General features: G+C 43.0%; 1 protein-coding gene across 1 annotated transcript; it reads left to right on the top strand.

The window, feature by feature from the left end:
* Nucleotides 1-1,828: 1,828 nt before the first annotated feature.
* On the top strand, nucleotides 1,829-18,468 carry VKORC1L1 (vitamin K epoxide reductase complex subunit 1 like 1). The gene is made up of 3 exons (XM_058854308.1): nucleotides 1,829-2,059; nucleotides 11,670-11,779; nucleotides 12,447-18,468. The coding sequence occupies exons 1-3, from the start codon at nucleotides 1,866-1,868 to the stop codon at nucleotides 12,671-12,673; spliced, it is 531 nt and encodes a 176-aa protein (XP_058710291.1). The 5' UTR covers nucleotides 1,829-1,865; the 3' UTR covers nucleotides 12,674-18,468.
* Nucleotides 18,469-18,588: the final 120 nt, after the last annotated feature.

Here is an 18,588-nt window from a genome sequence, read left to right as displayed (position 1 = left end):
TTTCACCCCAAAAATTTTCCCTCCTACCCCCTCATCCCCACCCAGGGGCTGAGTCTCCTTGCTTTAGAGACACCGTCTGAATTTTTAAATTAATTTAACTATCGTATTAATGAAGCTGTTTCTATACACAGCAGAAATGATAAGGAATACCACAGTCAACAGTTACGATAATTCATGACAAAAAAAATTGCTTGTTCACAGTTTCTTCACTTATAAAGGAGGAAAAAGGCCAGGCATTTTAATATCTTTTACATCAGGGGATGCAACTGTTGCCTGATGAAAGAAGTGCTAACATTGTGAGTTTATAGAGCAGAAAAGCAATTGCTGACAAGAGAATTATCAGGAGATAAATATAAAGGATAAATCACGTTTCAGGGACATCTGCAGAAGCTCAGACCACTGGTGTTGCTGCAGGAGCTCGTCCCTGAGAGTTTCTTCTCACTGGCCTTTGGCCTCTCTCCATCTCTGAGAGCAAATCACAGCATAGAAAGCAAGAGTTATAATTTGGCTTTTCTACAGTTCAAGCAACTCGTTTCTTAATGAGTGGTTTTCTCAATGCTTTTTAATTAATAGTTTTCAATTTTCCTTTTTTTTTTTTTTCTTTTTTGTGCTGGCAGAGGGATTCTTGACGCTTGAAGTCATTTTGCGACCGCGTCCCTCTTGGATTTGTTTTGTTTTGCAGAACAATGAGGGCAGGATGGCACCGCCGGCAGGATGAATGCTGCCATTGTGCTTTGTCCTCCTGCTTTCCTTGGGAAAACTCCAGAATTCCCTTCTGTACCGAGTCACCCTCGCATCTGCTGATGCCCACAGCGCACAAGGATTTGGGGAAGGTCACAAGAATGAGTGACCATCCAAAAAATTTGCAATAATGGTGGTTGTGGTGATGCTTACAGCGAGTTAAAGTTGTTTATTTGCAGGTGCCATGACTTTTGTGTGGGTACACCTCAGGGATTAAGTAGTTCTTTAACCACCAGACAGGTGTCAATGATGATTATGATAGAAATGTGTGAAAGGAAGAAGACCCAGCCTGGATTTTGGGTTGTGTCCGTCTGACTGTGAGCCAGTCTGGCAGAATGTGATCCCAGATTTGGGAAATAAGTGATGAAATCCCATTGCTCAAGTGCAAGGCTGAGCGAGCCCTGGAGGAATCCATCAGCAGCTCTTCCCGAGCCAAGTGGAGCACAAGGCTGTGGTGTCCACTAGGAAAATCAAACTTTTAATATATTTCAATCAAATTTTAATATATTTCTTCTATCATCTGTTCAAATTACACATCCCAGACAACCTCGTGGTGAACTTTGGGAGTCTAACAGGCCCTCTGCTCACCATATGGGCTCTGTGTATCTGTCGGATGCGGGAGTTTGGCGCATTCTGCCCAAAATCCTGGAAAAACACCTGGAGAACGGGACTGCGGCTCACATCACCTTAGCTCCAGTGAAGTGACACATCATCCCTGAGGGTCAGGTCAACCGTGAAGACTTTTTTCGCGTATTTCGGAGCCGCGTCCCAGATGCGGGTGAATAAAGGCGAGGAAAAGTCCATTTTCCTGCTGGGAGCGGGCGCGGCGGCGTGAGGGGACTGTGCCGGGACTCGCGGCGGCCGCCAGGGGGCGCCATGCCGCGCTCCCCCTCCTCCCCCGCCCAGGCCTGACGTGACGTCGTCGCGAGGCGCCACGTCCGGCGCGAGCGGCGAGGGGCGGGGCCAGCGCGGGGGTGGGGAGGGGGTTTGTGGCGCGCCCGCCCGCCCGGCCAATGAGGGGCGCGCGCGCGGGCGCGGCGGGCCAATGAGGGGCGCGCGCGCGTGCGCGGGGCGGGGCGGCGCCGGGCGCGCGTCGCGGGCTGAGGCGGAGGGACGGGGCCAAGATGGCGGCGCCCGTCCTGCTGCGGGTGTCGGTGCCGCGCTGGGAGCGGGTGGCGCGGTCCGCCGTGTGCGCCGCCGGCATCCTGCTGTCCCTGTACGCCTGCCACCTGGAGCGCGAGAAGGGCCGCGACAGCCACTACCAGGCCCTGTGCGACTTCAGCGAGCGGGTGCGCTGCTTCACCGCCATCACCTCCAGGTGAGGCGCGGGTGGGACCCTCCGCCGCCCCCGCGGGGAGAAGGGGCTGAGGGCTGGGGGAGCGGTGGGGACGGGTCTCGGAGTGCTGCCTCCGGTGCCTCGGGGAGTGTTGGAGGGCCGGGTCGGTGCTCGGAGGGGCTGCGGGCCCGGCGGGGGCTCGGAGGGCCGGGGCAGCCCGGGGAGGGGGGCAGCGCTCCCGGTGTGGGGCAGCCCCATCGCTGGAGGGCCGCTGTGGGAGCGGGGATTTTCGGGATCACTGCGGGCAGGAGGGTGAGGCACCCGCAATTGCTGTGTTGTAATCAATGGCAATTAGGTGGAGTGACAGGCGTTTTAGTGGTAAATGCTCGGGAGAGTGGAGTGCCCTACCTGTGAGTAGTGGTTAAGGACAACATAAACAAGTGCAATTGTAGGTGGTTTGCTTTGTTAGTTTTAATTGCAGTATCTGTATTGCGTTTTCATTGGGACGTCTCCTGGCAGCACAGGAGATGCTTCGGTGATACAGAGGAAATGCTTCATTCAAGGGAGACTCGAATGCCTCTGCAGCACAAGCCCAGTCCAAATCCTGACTTATTTTGCAGACGTCTAGCCAGTTTAGCAGTTGGTCTTCTAAAGGCTGAGGACTCTTATTTCTGTTCAGTATAAATCTGGTCCTTGAGCAGATCTGTGTATTAAATCCTTCTTTATTTTAATGGGATTTTTGTTATTATTGCATTAGTGCTTCCAGCTGAATGAGCACTTGAGATTTACTTTCTCACCTCTCAGTGTAACCCCTGCAAAAGCTGTCACAGTTTTTATGGAGGTACTTGCTGTATCATCATAACAAGCCAGTTGGAGGGAATACTCCCATCCTCTGTCAAGCTGGGAGCTGTGAAATGATTGAGGCAAAACATCCAGGGAGCTCTTTTTCCTTAAACCTCTTCTATGGTGACAGAAGTGAGATTGTGTGACAGAGATCTGTATCTCTTGCCATCTGATATTGTGACTGAGTGAAGGTTTTAACTCTGCTTTTCTGTCTGCCTCAGGTCATCTTTAGTTTGTGAAGGTATTTGTTCATGTCTCTGCTTGGAAAGTGTCCTGAAATGAGAAGTTTGGATCTAACTAGGGAGTAGGCTGCAATAAACTCACCAGATAAATTCAAATAATATAAATCAAATTATGCTTAGGCTACTGAGATTAAACCACGTGATTGTCATCAGTAATTTAACTTTGATCACAGCTACAGGGGTAAAAAGAGAATAAAAGAGATTTAAGCATTAAGTAGCCTGTTCTTGTATAGAATTGGTCCTCCAACAGCTTTTTGTTGTTGCATCAAATGCTGCTGTTGTGACAGAGAATTGGATGTCACAGTTTTGATGCGTGTTTACCGAACGCTCAGGAGAAGGAAATTACCTAAAGATATAATTGGAATTATTTCTAATTATGGAATCAAGCTCGGTAATTACAGCGTTCGTTAGCAATGCTGCAGCTGACACGTTGAGTAAGACCTGGAAATCCTTTGCTGCAGGAATTCTAGATGAGAATGTGAAGAGTTAGGGATGAAATGCACTCAGATCTCCCAGCAGTTGCTAGGAGAACCATGCCTGGAGTGAAGCATTGCAAATGCCAGGAGAGCTCGTGATCGTTGGAGCAGGTGGTAAAAGGAGTTTGTGGAAAAGGAACGTGCAAGTTCTGTTCACTCCAACCATATTTGGAGAAGAATTTGCTTTCCAGGCTGTGCAGGACACAGAGGGGGAGTTCTGCTTTAAAAGTAAGGCAGAAGGGCAAGGCATTAAAGTTGGAAAGAAATTAATCTTATTTTCTGTGTTGCCACATCCATCGTTCTCTCTCGCTTTCTCCAGCTGAACGTTCCTTGTTTCCACATCGCCAAAGTTCCTCAGAAACTTCATTTCTAAAAGGAACTTTTAACCACACTTTACATTTCACTGGGCTTGTAGAGTTTTGATTTTATGTTCCAGCTTTTTCACAGGTAATTCAGATGTAACTTCCACATTTCTCTTCTTATTAAGCTGTTACACCGACAGTCAGAAATTAATTGATTACCTAATTATTAGAGTTAACTCTGCAGAGTTCACTGAGTGAAAAACTTCTGTTTCTACTTTGGTTTTTAGATGGTTCATTGGGTTATGTGACTTTTTATTTAAGCTGGATTTGCTGGAACTTGGAATGTTGCAATCGTCACATCTTGAGTTTTGACTCCAAGAGTGGGCTGAACTGTAAAAAGCACTTAATGCTGTTAGGATTCATTTTAAATGCATAGAATAATTAGAATAAATTATTTTATTTCTCCCTGAGCTGACTTTCTGGTATTTTGGGCGGAGTTTTTTTTCACCAGCTGTTGGTATTTCTAAGTCTTGCTTTTAAGCCAGATCTGGCATTGGCACAAGAAGAAGAACAGAAATGTAAAGACTGCCAGCATGCAGAGGGAGGAGCACAGAAAATCTCCTATCACAGCCTGACTCATGCAGAAAATTATGTTGGAGAGATCCCTTCCCAGTATCCCTTACCCAAAAAATGAATGGTCAGCATATTTAAAGTTTTTATCAAGGGAAAAGTTCATTAAATAGTTTAAAAACTGCTAAGGAGTGGCTGATAAAGGCAGGTATTAGGGCAGTACCTCACATCTCCATTGGCAATTGCTGTATTTTTTTTTAATTAATCGCTGTCTTAATAGCTGAGAATAATTAAGTGTCAAGAATGGCTTTATTTATAATGAAATTGGCTAATAGCAGTTTCTGAAAAATATTTTTGGTCTTACTGTAGTTTCACAGTGGGAATTAAAGTAATAAAACACATTTCAAGTCATACAGGTCATGCTACAGCTTGAAATAAAATGTGACCTTTAAGTGTTAATGCAGAGACCCAGAGCCTTTGGCTTTGGTCCTTTCCACTCCCTGAGAGATTTTGGGGTCTTCTAATACATTTCTGCATTCTGTCTTGATGAATTGGAGATTCCTGGAGGATAAATTAGTGTTTTTGAATGACTTTAGTGGGCTGGCACACAATAATTATTGCTGTACCCACTGTAACAGAGCCTCAAGACAGCAGCATAAACGAGCAAAGGGCACATGTCGTGTATATCTTTAGCAATATTTGCAGCTGCGTCAGTGAAGAGGTTTGGCAATAGTCAATATTGATCTTTGCCGGGTTGCTGAAGGAGTTCTAGAGTCAAAGTAGCATTTTGAGAATCTGGATGTCATTGATATTTTAGGAATTCCTTATTCTGTTCAGGGGCAAAGTCTTGGATTAGTGTCTTGTGTTTGAGGCACTCTGAACAGAGTTCTGAAAAAGGCTGATATGACAGAATGGTTTGGGTTGGAAGGGACCTTCAAATTCATCTTGTTCCAGCCCCCTGCCATGGGCAGGGACATCTTCCTCCAGACCAAGTTGCACATCCACCTTCTGTTTTCTGGTGGATGTACCAGAATATTCACCTGGTAGCTCCTGAAAATGCCTGTTAAATTTGGGGAGTGTGAAAGGCTGGCCTGTGATAGGTGTAGTATTATTGTATGGTTCTGCTCACATTTATAAATCACTTTAAACACTGAATTTACCCCCGTTGTGTTCTGTTTGGCTGGCTGTGCTGGTGTAGAGCTGTTCCTCTGCAGAGTGGGTGTGAATTGCTCTAAGAACTGCCCTGTGCTGGTTTCTCACCTTGCTAGAACTGGTCTGGTGCATCTTTAGAGGGATCAAGGTGACAAGAACAACCCCATTCTCCAAGGAAGTGGGACATGGAGGAAACTTCCCAGACCTTCCTAAGCTGACATTTACGCAGGTTCCCACTGAGCTCTGGTGTGGGGCACTTCCTGGAAACTTCTTGTCTCTCAAGTTTGCTTAATTCCAAGTGAAGAACATTATGTAGCAGTTATCATTCATATTTATAATATTCCTGATATCCCAGGATTTTTTTCATTGGTGTAGCTGCAAGCCAATATCCAGGTACATTTGAGGTTTTCAGGTGCAAGTGTCAGTGTAAGGTGTTGGGAGGTGTAACAGGGTTTCTCCAGGAATTCTGGATTCACTGAGTTTGCTGACTGAGGAAAGCTTGGAAGATCTCTGGTTTGGAATTGGGCAGGGAGAAATTGGAGGAGCCAAATTCAGTGCCAGAGGGGAAGGGAGGGAAAGGCACAGTCACTCCTCTGCTGAGGGGAAAGGCTGCCCTGGGAGCCAAGGTTCTCTGTCCCCAGTGGGGAGCAGACACTGAGGGTGTCAGCTGGGAGCATCCAGAGCTTATTCCATGTGCAGGAGAGAGGACGTGTTCCAGGAATGCTGCTAGAAACCAGCTTGGAGTTCTAAAGGTGCTCTTAAAGCTTGCAGAACAAGTGTTTTGGGTTTTTTTTCCCATCTTTCTAGTAGAAAACTGATGATTTAATACTGGTGCAACACTTACTGGCTGAGGTACATCTTTTATAAAACAGAGCAGTGCCCTTGCTGTGGGAATCTTTTTATTTTCCATCCTTAGAGTGCTCACACAAACATTAATTTTTGCTTTTCATAAATACATAATTTCCAGCTTGACTGGAATTTGTAATAGGGCTAGGAATTATTTTGCCTGGTGCAAAATAAATTTAACAAATGGCTTATAATTCAGACTTGGGCTTCATTTATGGTAGCTTAATAGAAAAGATTATGTAGAGGGAATCAGTGCTGCTGGTTTGTATCTTGAATAGCCAGTGCTTCTGTAAAGGCTGCTATAAAATAATTATCCACTGTCTGCTTAATATTTTGCTGATCTAGACACTGAGAGTTTTTACAGACTCTGAAACAGAGCTGGAGGATATATAGAAGAAAACCTCATTTAGTTAAGCTAAATGCTGCTAATAGATTTAAACATGAAATTAAATGTATCAACATTTTTGAGCACTGCTGGCAAGTTTACAAATGGGAATTTTTAATCTTCTTTTTTGTGGCTTCTAATTGAAGGCTTTTACTTAATTTATCAAAACTATTAGAGTGGCCTTGAAACCATGAATTAGGTTTAATCCAAAATCCTCTGGTGAAGCTGGAAAGAAATTGCAACCAAAGTTTCTTAACATGCTCCAGATCCTTTGACCTTTATATGAGCTTTTCCCTGAAGGCAGGGGGTGAGCTCTGCTCCCCTCAGAACTTTCACTATGGACCAGAAATTACCTCAGAAGTCCAGTGGTGCTTAAGGAAATGTGCACATCACTTATCAAGTGTAGCCTTTTCTGATTTCTTTAGAAAATTAGATTTATTTTTTCCTCAGGGTTACACAGTGGTGTGGGGTGTTGATAACAAAATAATGCTCATGGGATGATAAATAATCCTTTAAATAACTTCCTACTACCCAAAAAACACCCAAACTTGAGTTCTTTTCTTGCAGTTTGAGTACAGAATCTTTTTTATTGTTTGCCCTTTTCATTGCACCAAACCCAACAACTGAGAGAGAATTGTGTTGGCGGAGCTGCTGCTGCACAAATGCAGAGATTTGGGATCAGACATGCCTTGGAATAACCTGAAGGATTTGATTGCATTTCCAAGCAGTCCTTGAGGACACTGGAATGTGACCTGGGAATTGTGTGCTTTGTTCAAGGCATCTGCTGGACCTGCCCTGACCCAGTATGGTTCTTTCCATGTTAAAATGAAAATATGGGGCTTAGTTCAGTCCTGGGTATAAAAACCTAGGGGTGACCTGTTGAATTTGAGGAGATGTGATTCTGATCATCACCAGGGCTGTGGTGGAGGTCAGAAGTGCTCAGAAAGCATTTGTGACATCCAGGAAGGCTTCAGAGTAGGGCACCAAGTGTCTCGGTGCAGGTGAAAGCCCAGTTCAGAAATTTCAGCTGATCCTTAAGGACAGTGGAGGCCAAGGAAAGCATCTTGGGGAATGAGCTTTGGCAAACCTGTTAAAACCATCTGCAGGTGCTGTCAGAGCTGGGGCTTGGCTACAAAAACATTTCTTACAGGGGCTGCAGGGGACACTAATCCAACTCCTGGCTAAATAAACACTTTTTGGTTTGTTTGTTTGACTTGGTGTGTTTGGCAGGCTTGGAATTCTGCTGCCTTTGGAGCCAATGCTGATAACTCAGAGCCTGTAACTTGTTAAACTGGAAGGGGTGTTTGCTCGTCTGCTAAAATACTTGAGATACTGGTGGGCTAAATGAGGTTCTTGTGTTCCCTTTGAGCGTTTTGTCTGCTAAATTATCCTAAAGTGTTTCAAGTGTGTCCCCTAATACACTGTTCTGGAACACAGAGGATGCTCATAGTTGTGCAAAAGAGATTGAAATGATTTTAGTGATAGAAAAGTGTAAGATTTTACTGGGGGTAGGTCACTTGTGGAGCACAGTGACCTCACTTCTTTTTGTCTTCCTGTTAAGAAGTAACAATTGCACACAAACGCTGTTTTAAACCTCTGAAAATGCAACATTGCTGAGCTTTGTGAAGTACCTCAAACCAGAAGGGGCATTGTTTAGAGGGTGGATAATAACTTCCAAAACCTCCTTTTGATAAGAGATGGTGCACATTGGACTGAAAATCACTGCAGTGTTCAATTGTAGATGCTGGGAAAGTAGGGGAATCACTTTATTTTAGATGTCTTGAATCACTATTTAACATTTTAAAGAACATTCACAGTGGTACACGCAGATAGGGAGGGAAACTGAGTTACAGAGATGTATTAAAGGTTTGTTCCTTGTAGTTAGATCTGATTCCTTTTATTTTTTAATAGCAGTGAAACTCGGGTGTGGTGAAAGTGGGTTTGGCACATGTGTTTGTCAGAGTGCTCTGAGTCACCTGGAGTGACTGCGACACCGAACTCCTGATCCTCAGGGATGGGAGCCACCAAGCAGAACCAGGAAAAACTTGGTGAAATCAGGCTGTGCTTTTATTTTGTTGTGCAAGCAGCTCTGTAGTTACTGCAGGTCATTTTGCTTAACATTCTGTATCCAAAAAAATGGATGCAAATGAATAACATTTCTTCTAAATTACGGGGGTTTTTTGTAAAATGCAGGTTACATGAAAGACTTCTGAGTTTATTTTCTGCAGCTTATCTTGTTTTCTTCTTGCTATTTGTTTGTCATCATTTTTAGACTTTCAAAGTTATCATCAATCAGGCAATTCACACCTGAATTTGGTGTGAAAAGGAACATTATCTACTCAGTTTTTATCCTTCCTCCACTTGCTGGCAGAAGTTCCTGGTTCATTGTGGGTTTTACAACCTTAATAAAATTAGGAGACTATTTAGACTTTTCAGTAGGGAAATGAGATGGGAAAGGGAGTATACAAAGTAAATATATTAAGTCTAAATACTTTGCTTTTCAGTTTGATGCAGAACACTTGCTCCCACTCCAAACCTTATAAGGCTGGGAAAAGTGTTCTGTGCTAAAACCCAGGCTGCTTAGCTGTCTCCAAGTGTGTGGAATAAGATGTGAGATTAGACCTGGACTGCATGGGCTGAAATTTAATACTTGATCTCCTCAAAGCTGCTACAAGGCCAACAAGACACTTAATGAAGTCCTGCATGTGGAAAAAGCTTTCCCTGTGCTCTGACCTTGCAGCTCTGCCCAGATCACTCCGGGACTGCGACTCTCAGGAAGGGCTGGAACTCATTATCCTTCCACTGGCAACATTTTATTCTCTTGCAGAACAACTGCAGGGTCAGGTTCTGTAAAATGACATTTCTGATGTTTTAATCCTTTGCTCTCAGACACCACAGGATCTGCTGAGCACTCAGGTAGGGATGGATTCAGCATCCTGCTGTTATTTGGAGTTAGGCTGATGCTGAACCTTTACCCACTTTGGGTTGTGCAGGAAAACCTGAGAGTGTTCAAATCATTTTAATGTCACCCTGCAAAGAATTGTCACTTGGAGACCAGAACAATAAACTGAACCTGTGCATGGCAGGCTGAAGCATCTATAAATGTAGTAATACAGAACAATAAATATAAACTATTAAATGTAAAAATGAGAATTCCTTTCCAAATATATTTGTGTGGCTCTTTACTACAGCCTTTGGAATTTGGACAACACAGGACAATTGTTACATGTGCTTATCAAAGAAAGGCTAAAAAGTCTCTTGAAATCCAGATAACATTCGAGGTGTGAGAGGAAATCTCACCATAATTGAGATTCTTTGTAATTTCCATAACCCCAGAGCTGCCCTGGGATGAGAGCAGAGAGCCAGGCAGTTCTGCACTGCTTTTCCCTGCAACTCCCATGTCTGGCAGCTCTGGGATGCTGAGGCTCTGTCCCCTGGAAAAGCATTGTCTGTGCTGCCTTGAAGCTTAATATTGGCAGAAAGGTTTCACTTTTAAAAGATTTGAGACCAAACTAGCTGAAAGCATGTTTAATTTTTGACTGTTTATACAGTAAATCTGCTTTCTAAGAATTGGGACCTGCTGGGTTTCTTGGGGAGAAGAGCACAAGAGTATTACTAGTGAATTCAAACTTAGTCTACAATTAAAATGATGAGTTTAAATGAGTTTTGCACAGATGGCTGTGAGACTGGAGAATGTTTTGGAGATGGTATTAAATTCTCCTTATTGTGGTGTCTCTTCCTGTGAGAAAACTGTGATGTGGGGATGGCAGGTCCCAGGTGAGTGACATCAGCAGCATTCCTGCTTTGTGCAGGGACAAACCTGAGCTGGGTGTTGGTTCAGCAGGGCCATTGCCTCTAGGATAAGAAACTTCCTGAAAACTGCATTTTCTTTAGAGTTTCCTGCTGCAGCAGGATGAGGAATGGCACTTTTTTACCTTGTTCAGTTAAGCTGGTAATGTGAAGCAAGCCTGACATTCGTGTAGTGCTTGGCTTGATGCTCCAAAAATCTGCTGGCAAATATCCCAGTGTGCTCTTGTGAGTTAAATTACCTTGAAATAGCAAAATAACTTCATATTTTCAAGTGACACTAATAAATAGGGTCTTCACTTTGCTTTTACAAATAATAGCATGATCTGCCTTAGGGCATGGAATTAATGGTTTCTGGCACAAACACATTTGCTAATTTAATCTTTCACCCTCCTTCCTGCTGCAGCAGTTTTGTAGGGCTTGTGCTGCTTTCTGCCTTAGCCCTGGGAAGTTGAAAGTCACTTTGTAGGGATTTCAGGTGTTGGTTCAGTGTCACACTGTGCAAGAGCTGATCTTGTGATGGTGCCATCCTCAGCTCGTGTGCTTGACAGATTTGGGTTCCTCCTGAGCTGTTAGACTGAGGAGCAGCTGAGGTACAGATTTATGTCCTGATTCTCTTGCTCTGATGCAGAGAAGTGAGTGGAACAAATCCTTGCCTCAGCTTTGTAGTGACCTTGTGTCCAATTTGCTGCGGTGCAGAGAGCTGCTAAAGCTGTCAGTGGGGGAAGGAAGTGTTTATTTGACAAAACAGCTCTAAACTCCGACCCTGGGAAGCAGAGGTGGTGTTCAGGGAAGTTGCAGCTGTGTGAATTCAGTATTTCCTAGTGTGTCAAACAACTTCAGTCAGCAAGGTGTGGGATAAAGCTGTGCCCAGTGCTCCCCCTGTTGCTGCTTGGTTTTCCAGGAGAGCTCCAAGTAAATCATATCAGAATTTATGTCCTTTTCTTTCCCCAACAGCCCTGGACTGGAAATGCTGCTGGAAAGCAGTAGATGGCCAAATAAGAGTTAATTAGTTTCCCTGTTTTACAGATGGGGTCGAGGATTCGGTCTCTTGGGTTCCATCTTTGGAAAGGACAGTGCAATAAATCAGTCAAACAGTGTTTTTGGCCTGGTGTTTTATATACTACAAATGCTACTTGGTAAGTATTCATTCACTTCAGAGCCTCAAATATAAAGCAGGGCTGTGGGGATGCAGGAGGAGAGCAATATCCATTGCACAATCTGCAGGAAACCAGATAAATGCTTCTGATTTTTATATCTTGGGGTTATTTTTGCATCACTCTAATGATACATCTGTCCAAAGGGCTTAAAAACCCAACTGATAAAAAGAGTAATTGGATTTTCTCCTGATATGCTATTAATAATCCAAGTGTGAAGACAGTTTCTGTGCTGGTATTTTCACTCCAGTATATTTGGCATTGGATTGCATGGTGGAAAAGAGAGGGAATAAAAATGGAATGGGAAAGTTTTGCAGGAGTAATGTAGAGAGAGCAGGCAAAAAAGTGCATGAAATATAATTATATCTATTTCTTGATAACTCTATCGTTTGCTGTAAAGCTGTTAATCCTGACAGAAATAACTTGACCACTAATTTTCCTCTAACTCAGGAATATGAGGATGGTTAATCCTACACACACTCCTTATCACAGGGCTGTCAGACAGAGCCTTAGATACTCCCCTCCAAATACCCACTTCTCAAGGTGGTATTTTAACCAGAATTCTGTGTAATATTGCTGAGTGGCTGAGTTTGAATTCAGTTTTGCTCTGTGTGGGGAGGGGTGAGTAACTCTGTCTCTCTTGTTGCAGGTATGACAGCAAGTGCAGTAGCAGCTCTAATCCTCATGACATCCTCCATAGTGTCTGTAGTAGGGTCCCTGTACTTGGCATACATTCTGTACTTCGTGCTGAAGGAATTTTGCATTGTCTGCGTGCTCACATATTTGCTGAACTTCATTCTCTTTATCATCAACTACAAACGACTAGTTTATTTGAACGAGGCCTGGAAGAGGCAACTCCAACCCAAACAGGAATAACCCCTGGTGGAACTTTTGACTGACAGTCTGAAGACCCAACTTCCATTAAGTTTATTTTGCAGTAATTTTTTTATTCTCCATATCAGACACTTTTTTCTCCCCTTCCCCCTCCCCGAGAATCATAACGGAAATTTTGAATTATAAATTTCAAGGGGCCCCAGATAATTTCTCTGTGCTAATCTTCAGTTTAAATATGCGGTTATGAAAGAAACCTCTATAACAATCAAAGACAAGCTTTAACTTTACTTTGAAGGAGTTTTAGCCACAGCAAAACCTAGACTCTCTCTCTTCCCCCTCCACTTGTGAAGTGGGTAACACTTGCTATAAAATATCCTGTATATAAATTCAGGTATAACAAGATGTGATCATGACATGAAATATTCTAGACTAGCATCACCATATTTAATGTTGCCATGTTTACAGTATGTGTATTTTTTTTTCTTTTCTTCTTTTTTTTTTTTTTTTTTTTTTTTAGCTGATGGACTTAGATTTGACTAGGACTTACACTGTAAATAAAATTAGAACTCTTGGTTTCATCCCTGGAGAACTCACTGTCCCATGAATTTGGGTAGGAGCTGTCAGAGGGTTCAGCTCAGAGTCGACTGACATGATGGAAGAAGTGACCTCTAAAGAACGTGGAGTTGCTGCTCTCACTGTTGGGCTTTCACAAGAATGATGCTTGGGGTTGGTTCCATTTTTTCTTCTTTTATTTTTCTCTTTTTTTCCTTTTTTTTTTTTTTTTTTTTTTTTTGTCTCCAGTAACAAAAATGGAATTAAAGCTGAAACCTGAAGTATGTTGATTAAACGACAACCTCATTAATTTCTGTACAGAACAAAACTAGCTTCATGTGGTCAATGAAAAGCTGATTTGGAGATTGGGGGTTGGATGAAGTGTTCTTTGAAAGGACTCCGTTTCCAAGCAGAGCTGTTCCGTTGGAAGCTGTGCTCAGCCAGCCAGTGTTGCTAATGTTTGATGTTCTATGAATGCTGCAGTATAGAATTGCAATTTGCAGTGGAAACCACTGAGTGAGCAGGATAACCAAGCAGTGCACTGAAAAAGCAGTTCCTTAATTGATCTTGGTCAGGATCTTTGGTTTGTGCTATATTGGGAAATGAACTTTAGGCCTGACACACACACGCACGGAGAAGATCTCTTGGAAGGGCAACCTGTTTAATGGGATAAGTAAGTCAATGTGCTCCTGAAAATGAAATGTGATATAGTGCTATCATTGCTCTTTCTAAGAACTAATTGGGGAAAAAAATATATTAAACTGCAGATTTTAAACAAAGGAACAAAATTGTACACGTTGTTTCTGCACTCAGTATTCTAAGGCTGAATGTTAAAAGTGCCTTCTGTCTTCAAATCTTAAACCAAATACTTTGTGTTGAACTTGGCAGGCAGAAGTGTCCTTGCTTTAAAAATGAACAAACAAAATTCCCAGCAGACTTGCTGGGGATAGAAGAGTATTAAGAGATCTGTTTTTAGTTTTTAGACTGAGAAGTGGTAGCAGTATTGTTTTCAGTTTAATTTAAAAGGTTGATGTGATTTGGAAAAGTGAAATACTTGTGTTTCAGACTGTGTGACACCAAAATGTGTGGGTTCAGCTACTTTCTGTAATTGGTGCTGTGCTGCTTTTTGCCCTTGTCAGTTCGAAATATGAAGAATTCCAATGGCATACCCATTTATTTAAAGAACTAATTTAACTCCTTTTAGCATTTTCATTCTCAAACATGAATGCCAGAGAGACACTTCCATTGTAAGTGGATTTTAAACACTAAGGATAAACTTGACTGTGAAACGAGCAGTGTTTCCATAGAGCAAAACAAATTTGGAGATCGATTCACAAAATGAGTATTTCAATTACTACTGAAGTAATTCTGGTTTGTACCAAGGGTGGAGGTGGAAACTGCTTTTCTGTACAGAGTTCTGTGGTGTGAGTAACATCTGTTGCATGTAACACTAAATGACTTGTCCCTCGTCCCACAGTTAGCCAGCAATTCATTAAATGAGTTTCGTATTGACCGGAGTACAGTTAAAGCTTGTCTTGATGTTTAGTTCTGTCTCTCAAATGCCTTCCACTTTGATATTAAGGAGAATGAATGATGTTGAATTGGTCCCTCAAGGCTTGGCTTTGTTCTCTCCCAAGCCTTGAGGCAGTAGCAGTGTTTAATGTGTTGTATAGATTTTATTTCGATGCATTTCTGTGATCTACACTAAAGGCATCTTTTTTTCACCCAAGGAAGAGGTGAACACTTGCTGCCTGAAAGTTGCTCCTATCTCAGAGCAAGCAGCCATGAAGACAAGTCTGATCCATGAGTACTTGGTCCAATTCCTGGGGGAAAAAAGAGGGAAAAAAAAAAGCCCCATCAGCTGAAAGTATTGGTGTTAACTTCACTGTGTCTTGTGCTTGTTTGTGTGGGCATAGTCTGTTGATTCAGTTTGTTTAGTAAAAATGTTTAGGGCCAGATTTTCAGCAGTGGTGTCTGCAGTCCTTGTTTGTGTGCACATAGGGAGCAAATGGAGCTGGAGTTTGGGCTCTGGGAGGATTTGCAGCCACACTGTGCACGACCTTGCAAATCTGATCCTTAATTGTGAACTCTCTTGTCTTGTGTGCTTCCCTTGCAGTTACTTTTTACTGGAAGTGATTTGTTAGAAACGGCCCCGATTTCTTCTGTTTCTCTCTCGTGCTTCAGAAATGCAGTTGGCCTGAATAAAGGGCAGAATAACCTTAGCAGGAGAAATTTGGACCTTTCTGCTTCCAGTTCTTTTGACTCTTTCCTTGCTGCTCCCAATGATAGAAACAGCATCTTCCTTCCAGTAAAATGGGTTGTGATGGAAATCAGGAGTGCAGCTGTGCCCCCCAGCCAAAACGTGGTGGCAAATGTGTGCTTGGTATTGGTTTTACCCTTACAAATCCAAAGGCAAATCCTAAAAATTCTCAAGGATGCAGGAGTCTGGGTAAAGGCAGGTAAATGATATTTGGGCTGGCAAGGGACAGGGGTGTGTTACAGAGATCCTCATTGTGGTTTCAACACTCAGGAGAATGGACAGGATAAAATTCACAGTATCCAAACAGAGGTTCTGAATTTGGGCTCTTCCTGCCCCTCTTTGGCTCTCTCAGAATTCCAGAATTCCTTTGGGATCACAGAATATTCTGAGTTGGAAGGTCCACTGCAAGGAGCGGATCGGAAAGACAAAAAACAGCATCCCAAAGCCTGCTTAGGAATTCAACATTCCTGAAATCCTCTTACTATAAGGGACTTGCTGCTCTTTAAGGCCAACAAAGCATTCGAGTCTCCTGGAGGAAATTAATATTCCTGGAAGTTTCTTCCTCTAAAACATTTGTGACACTGAGGCCAATGAAACATTCCTGAGCACTTTTGAGATCCAAAGTGACAACAGATCTCTGGTGAGGTTTCTGAATGCTGTAGTTTGCATTTCTGTGCTGCTGTTGAGTGTCAGTTGTTCCAGGAGGTTGGTGAGGTGCTTCAGGCAGTTCTGCTCCTAATTTGTGCGGGCTGAAGTCAGAGGTTGGATGGTTTGGTTCTGCCAATGTTGTTTAAACTGATCCAGAAAAGATGAAGTATTCTGTTACCATAAAACTGTATTAAGCATGGCCTAAATATTAGGTGTTTGTTCTGTATAGTACATCAACTATTTATTCCCAGTGCTTTCAACTCCAAATCCAACACCCATTTAAAGTGGAGTCATTGGGCAGATGTTCCTTTTCTCAATATAGGCTGAGAGATTCTCTCTCAGAGGTTTAGGATACAATTTTGCTAACAGGTAAAAAAACCATGTAAATATGTACGAATTCTATTTGTTGCACATAACTTTTTTTGGTATAAAAAAAAAAGAAAAAAGAAAAAAAAAAAACCCAACAAAAATAAATGTAGAAATTACCTGTGGATGTCTTGCTGCAATCATTCTTATGCTGCATTCATGCAGTCCAAACATAAGAGCTTGAATGAACCCAACCAGAGGCCTTTTTGGACTCAGTCTGAGCCTTAGAAACTGTTTTTAATGTCAGTACTGTAATTCTGTTTCTAGAAATTGTACCAAGTCGTGTGGGTTTTTTTTTCCAATACCTTGTGTGTGTTTAGCGGTAGAAGGGTTAAAGCACTTGATTCCCCCCAGATCCCAGTTTTCCCAGTAGAATTCCTGCAGCTTTGTGTCTGGCTGAGCATTGTGTGTAAAGGCTGAGCAGCGTTGACTTGAGGCTTTCACTGTTTACAGTTCTTTAAGCAAAAAAACAACAAGCCCAACATTGTGATTTTTATCACTTTCTGCTTTATTGGGGCTGCTCAAAGCTGGTCCCACAGACCACAAAATCCCTGGGAACTGCTGGATGTGTCCCTGGATTTGGGGAGGGAGCTGCTGGGCAGAGTTGGGTTTGTTGAAAACAAGCAGGAATTAACCCTCCACTGTGTGCTCAGATTTTGGGGGGGCTGAGCTGAGCCCTGGTTTGTAAGGAGTGACCAGTGTCAAATCCTCATCTGTGTTTTGGTCAGGTCTGTTGAAATTGGGGAAGAAAATGAGTTTTTAAGGATGATGGCTAGAGATGGAGAAGTTGAAATTACTTTCAAACACTGCTAGTGGGCTTAAATACGGGAATTGCTCATACATACCATGGTGTGTTTGAACAAATGTCTTTTTATTGTGCATACAGTTTTATATTCTGGGGGTTTAGTTCTAGAGAAAATCTAGGCCTAGCACGGTGTGAGGAATGCTGTAGTGTTGTTTCTTTTCCCTTAAAAACCCAAGAAAAATTGTTGTGGAGTCTGCAGTGAACATCTGTGTCCTTATTCTGCTGGGGCAGGGTGGAAGGTGCTGTTGGTTCCTCGTGTGCCACCTCTGAAGGGAACAGAATTTGGCCACCACACAACAGAAAAGAAAATATTTTCTTTATATGGTCAGATTCAGTCACGTCCCTGAGCCACTCACAGCAGAGGCAGCTGCAGAACAGGGAGTGATGGCAGCAGTTTCACCCAGAATCTGTGAATTCCAGTGATCAAACTCCAGAACTGTCACTTCCCAAATGCATTGGGCAGCCTCTGCTTCTGTTGCTCTGCTCCTTGTGATTTGGGACAACGCTGGGAAGTTTGCAGACTAAATATTTGAGTTTTTCTGTGTGTGCTGGTGTGATCCATGCCAGGCTAAAGCCCTAAAGGGACATCACTGAAGCAGCACCAGGATTTATACCTGGCCCTACCCCAGAGGGCTTCAGGCCACTCTCAGAAAGGTTTGGAACAGATTTTCCCTCTGGGCTGCTCTTCCTGTGATGACATTTAATATGAAGGAAGCCCTTCCACAGTGGAAGTGGCATTGTTAGACACAGCTCGTGTCTAATAGTGGCAGTTTTGGTACTGTAGAATAAATAGATTTAAAGTTGAGTTGATGTAGTCCCTCCCTCTCTAACATTCCACCTTGCTGCTGGAACAGGAATTCCAAACTCTGTTGGAGTATGTTGGGTGGGTCACACCCTTCCTGGCTGCTGGGAATGCTCAGGATTTCTCACACATCGATCCTGTCAGGCCAGAGCAGCTGCTCAAACTCTGCCCCTGCAATCCTGGGGGCAGTTTGCTGTCATCTCAGTAGTGCTAACTCTTAGGGGAGTTGAACTGGAAAACCTCATTTGCTTTAGAGGGATGTGATGTTCATTTAGAGTAACTTAGATTTTGTTTTAAGTTCAGCATTGAGTTGTATCATGTAATATTTGTAATTTTTTTTTTGCCATAAACAGATACCTCAGTCAGGATTTCTTAACTTCAGCTTCTTGAAAGTATTTGTCTTCCTGCCTGGAAACAGGAAGCCTCCAGACATGGCTGAGCAGAGGAAACAAAAGTTTCTGACCTGCTTTGCATCACAGTAACTGCTTCAGGTGGATTAGAAATCGCATTGGACTTGCACAACT

Source organism: Poecile atricapillus, chromosome 21 (assembly GCF_030490865.1).
Source record: "Poecile atricapillus isolate bPoeAtr1 chromosome 21, bPoeAtr1.hap1, whole genome shotgun sequence".
In the NCBI taxonomy this organism is placed as follows: Eukaryota; Metazoa; Chordata; class Aves; order Passeriformes; family Paridae; genus Poecile; species Poecile atricapillus.
This window is presented reverse-complemented; position numbering and strand designations above follow the sequence as displayed.

Excerpts from the sequence above, each read along its gene's own strand:
- VKORC1L1 (XM_058854308.1), top strand. The coding sequence starts at position 1,866 with ATGGCGGCGCCCGTCCTGCTGCGGGTGTCGGTGCCGCGCTGGGAGCGG. Across the intron at positions 2,060-11,669 it reads TTCACCGCCATCACCTCCAG|ATGGGGTCGAGGATTCGGTC; the intron begins GTGAGGCGCGGG and ends CCTGTTTTACAG. Across the intron at positions 11,780-12,446 it reads TATACTACAAATGCTACTTG|GTATGACAGCAAGTGCAGTA; the intron begins GTAAGTATTCAT and ends CTCTTGTTGCAG.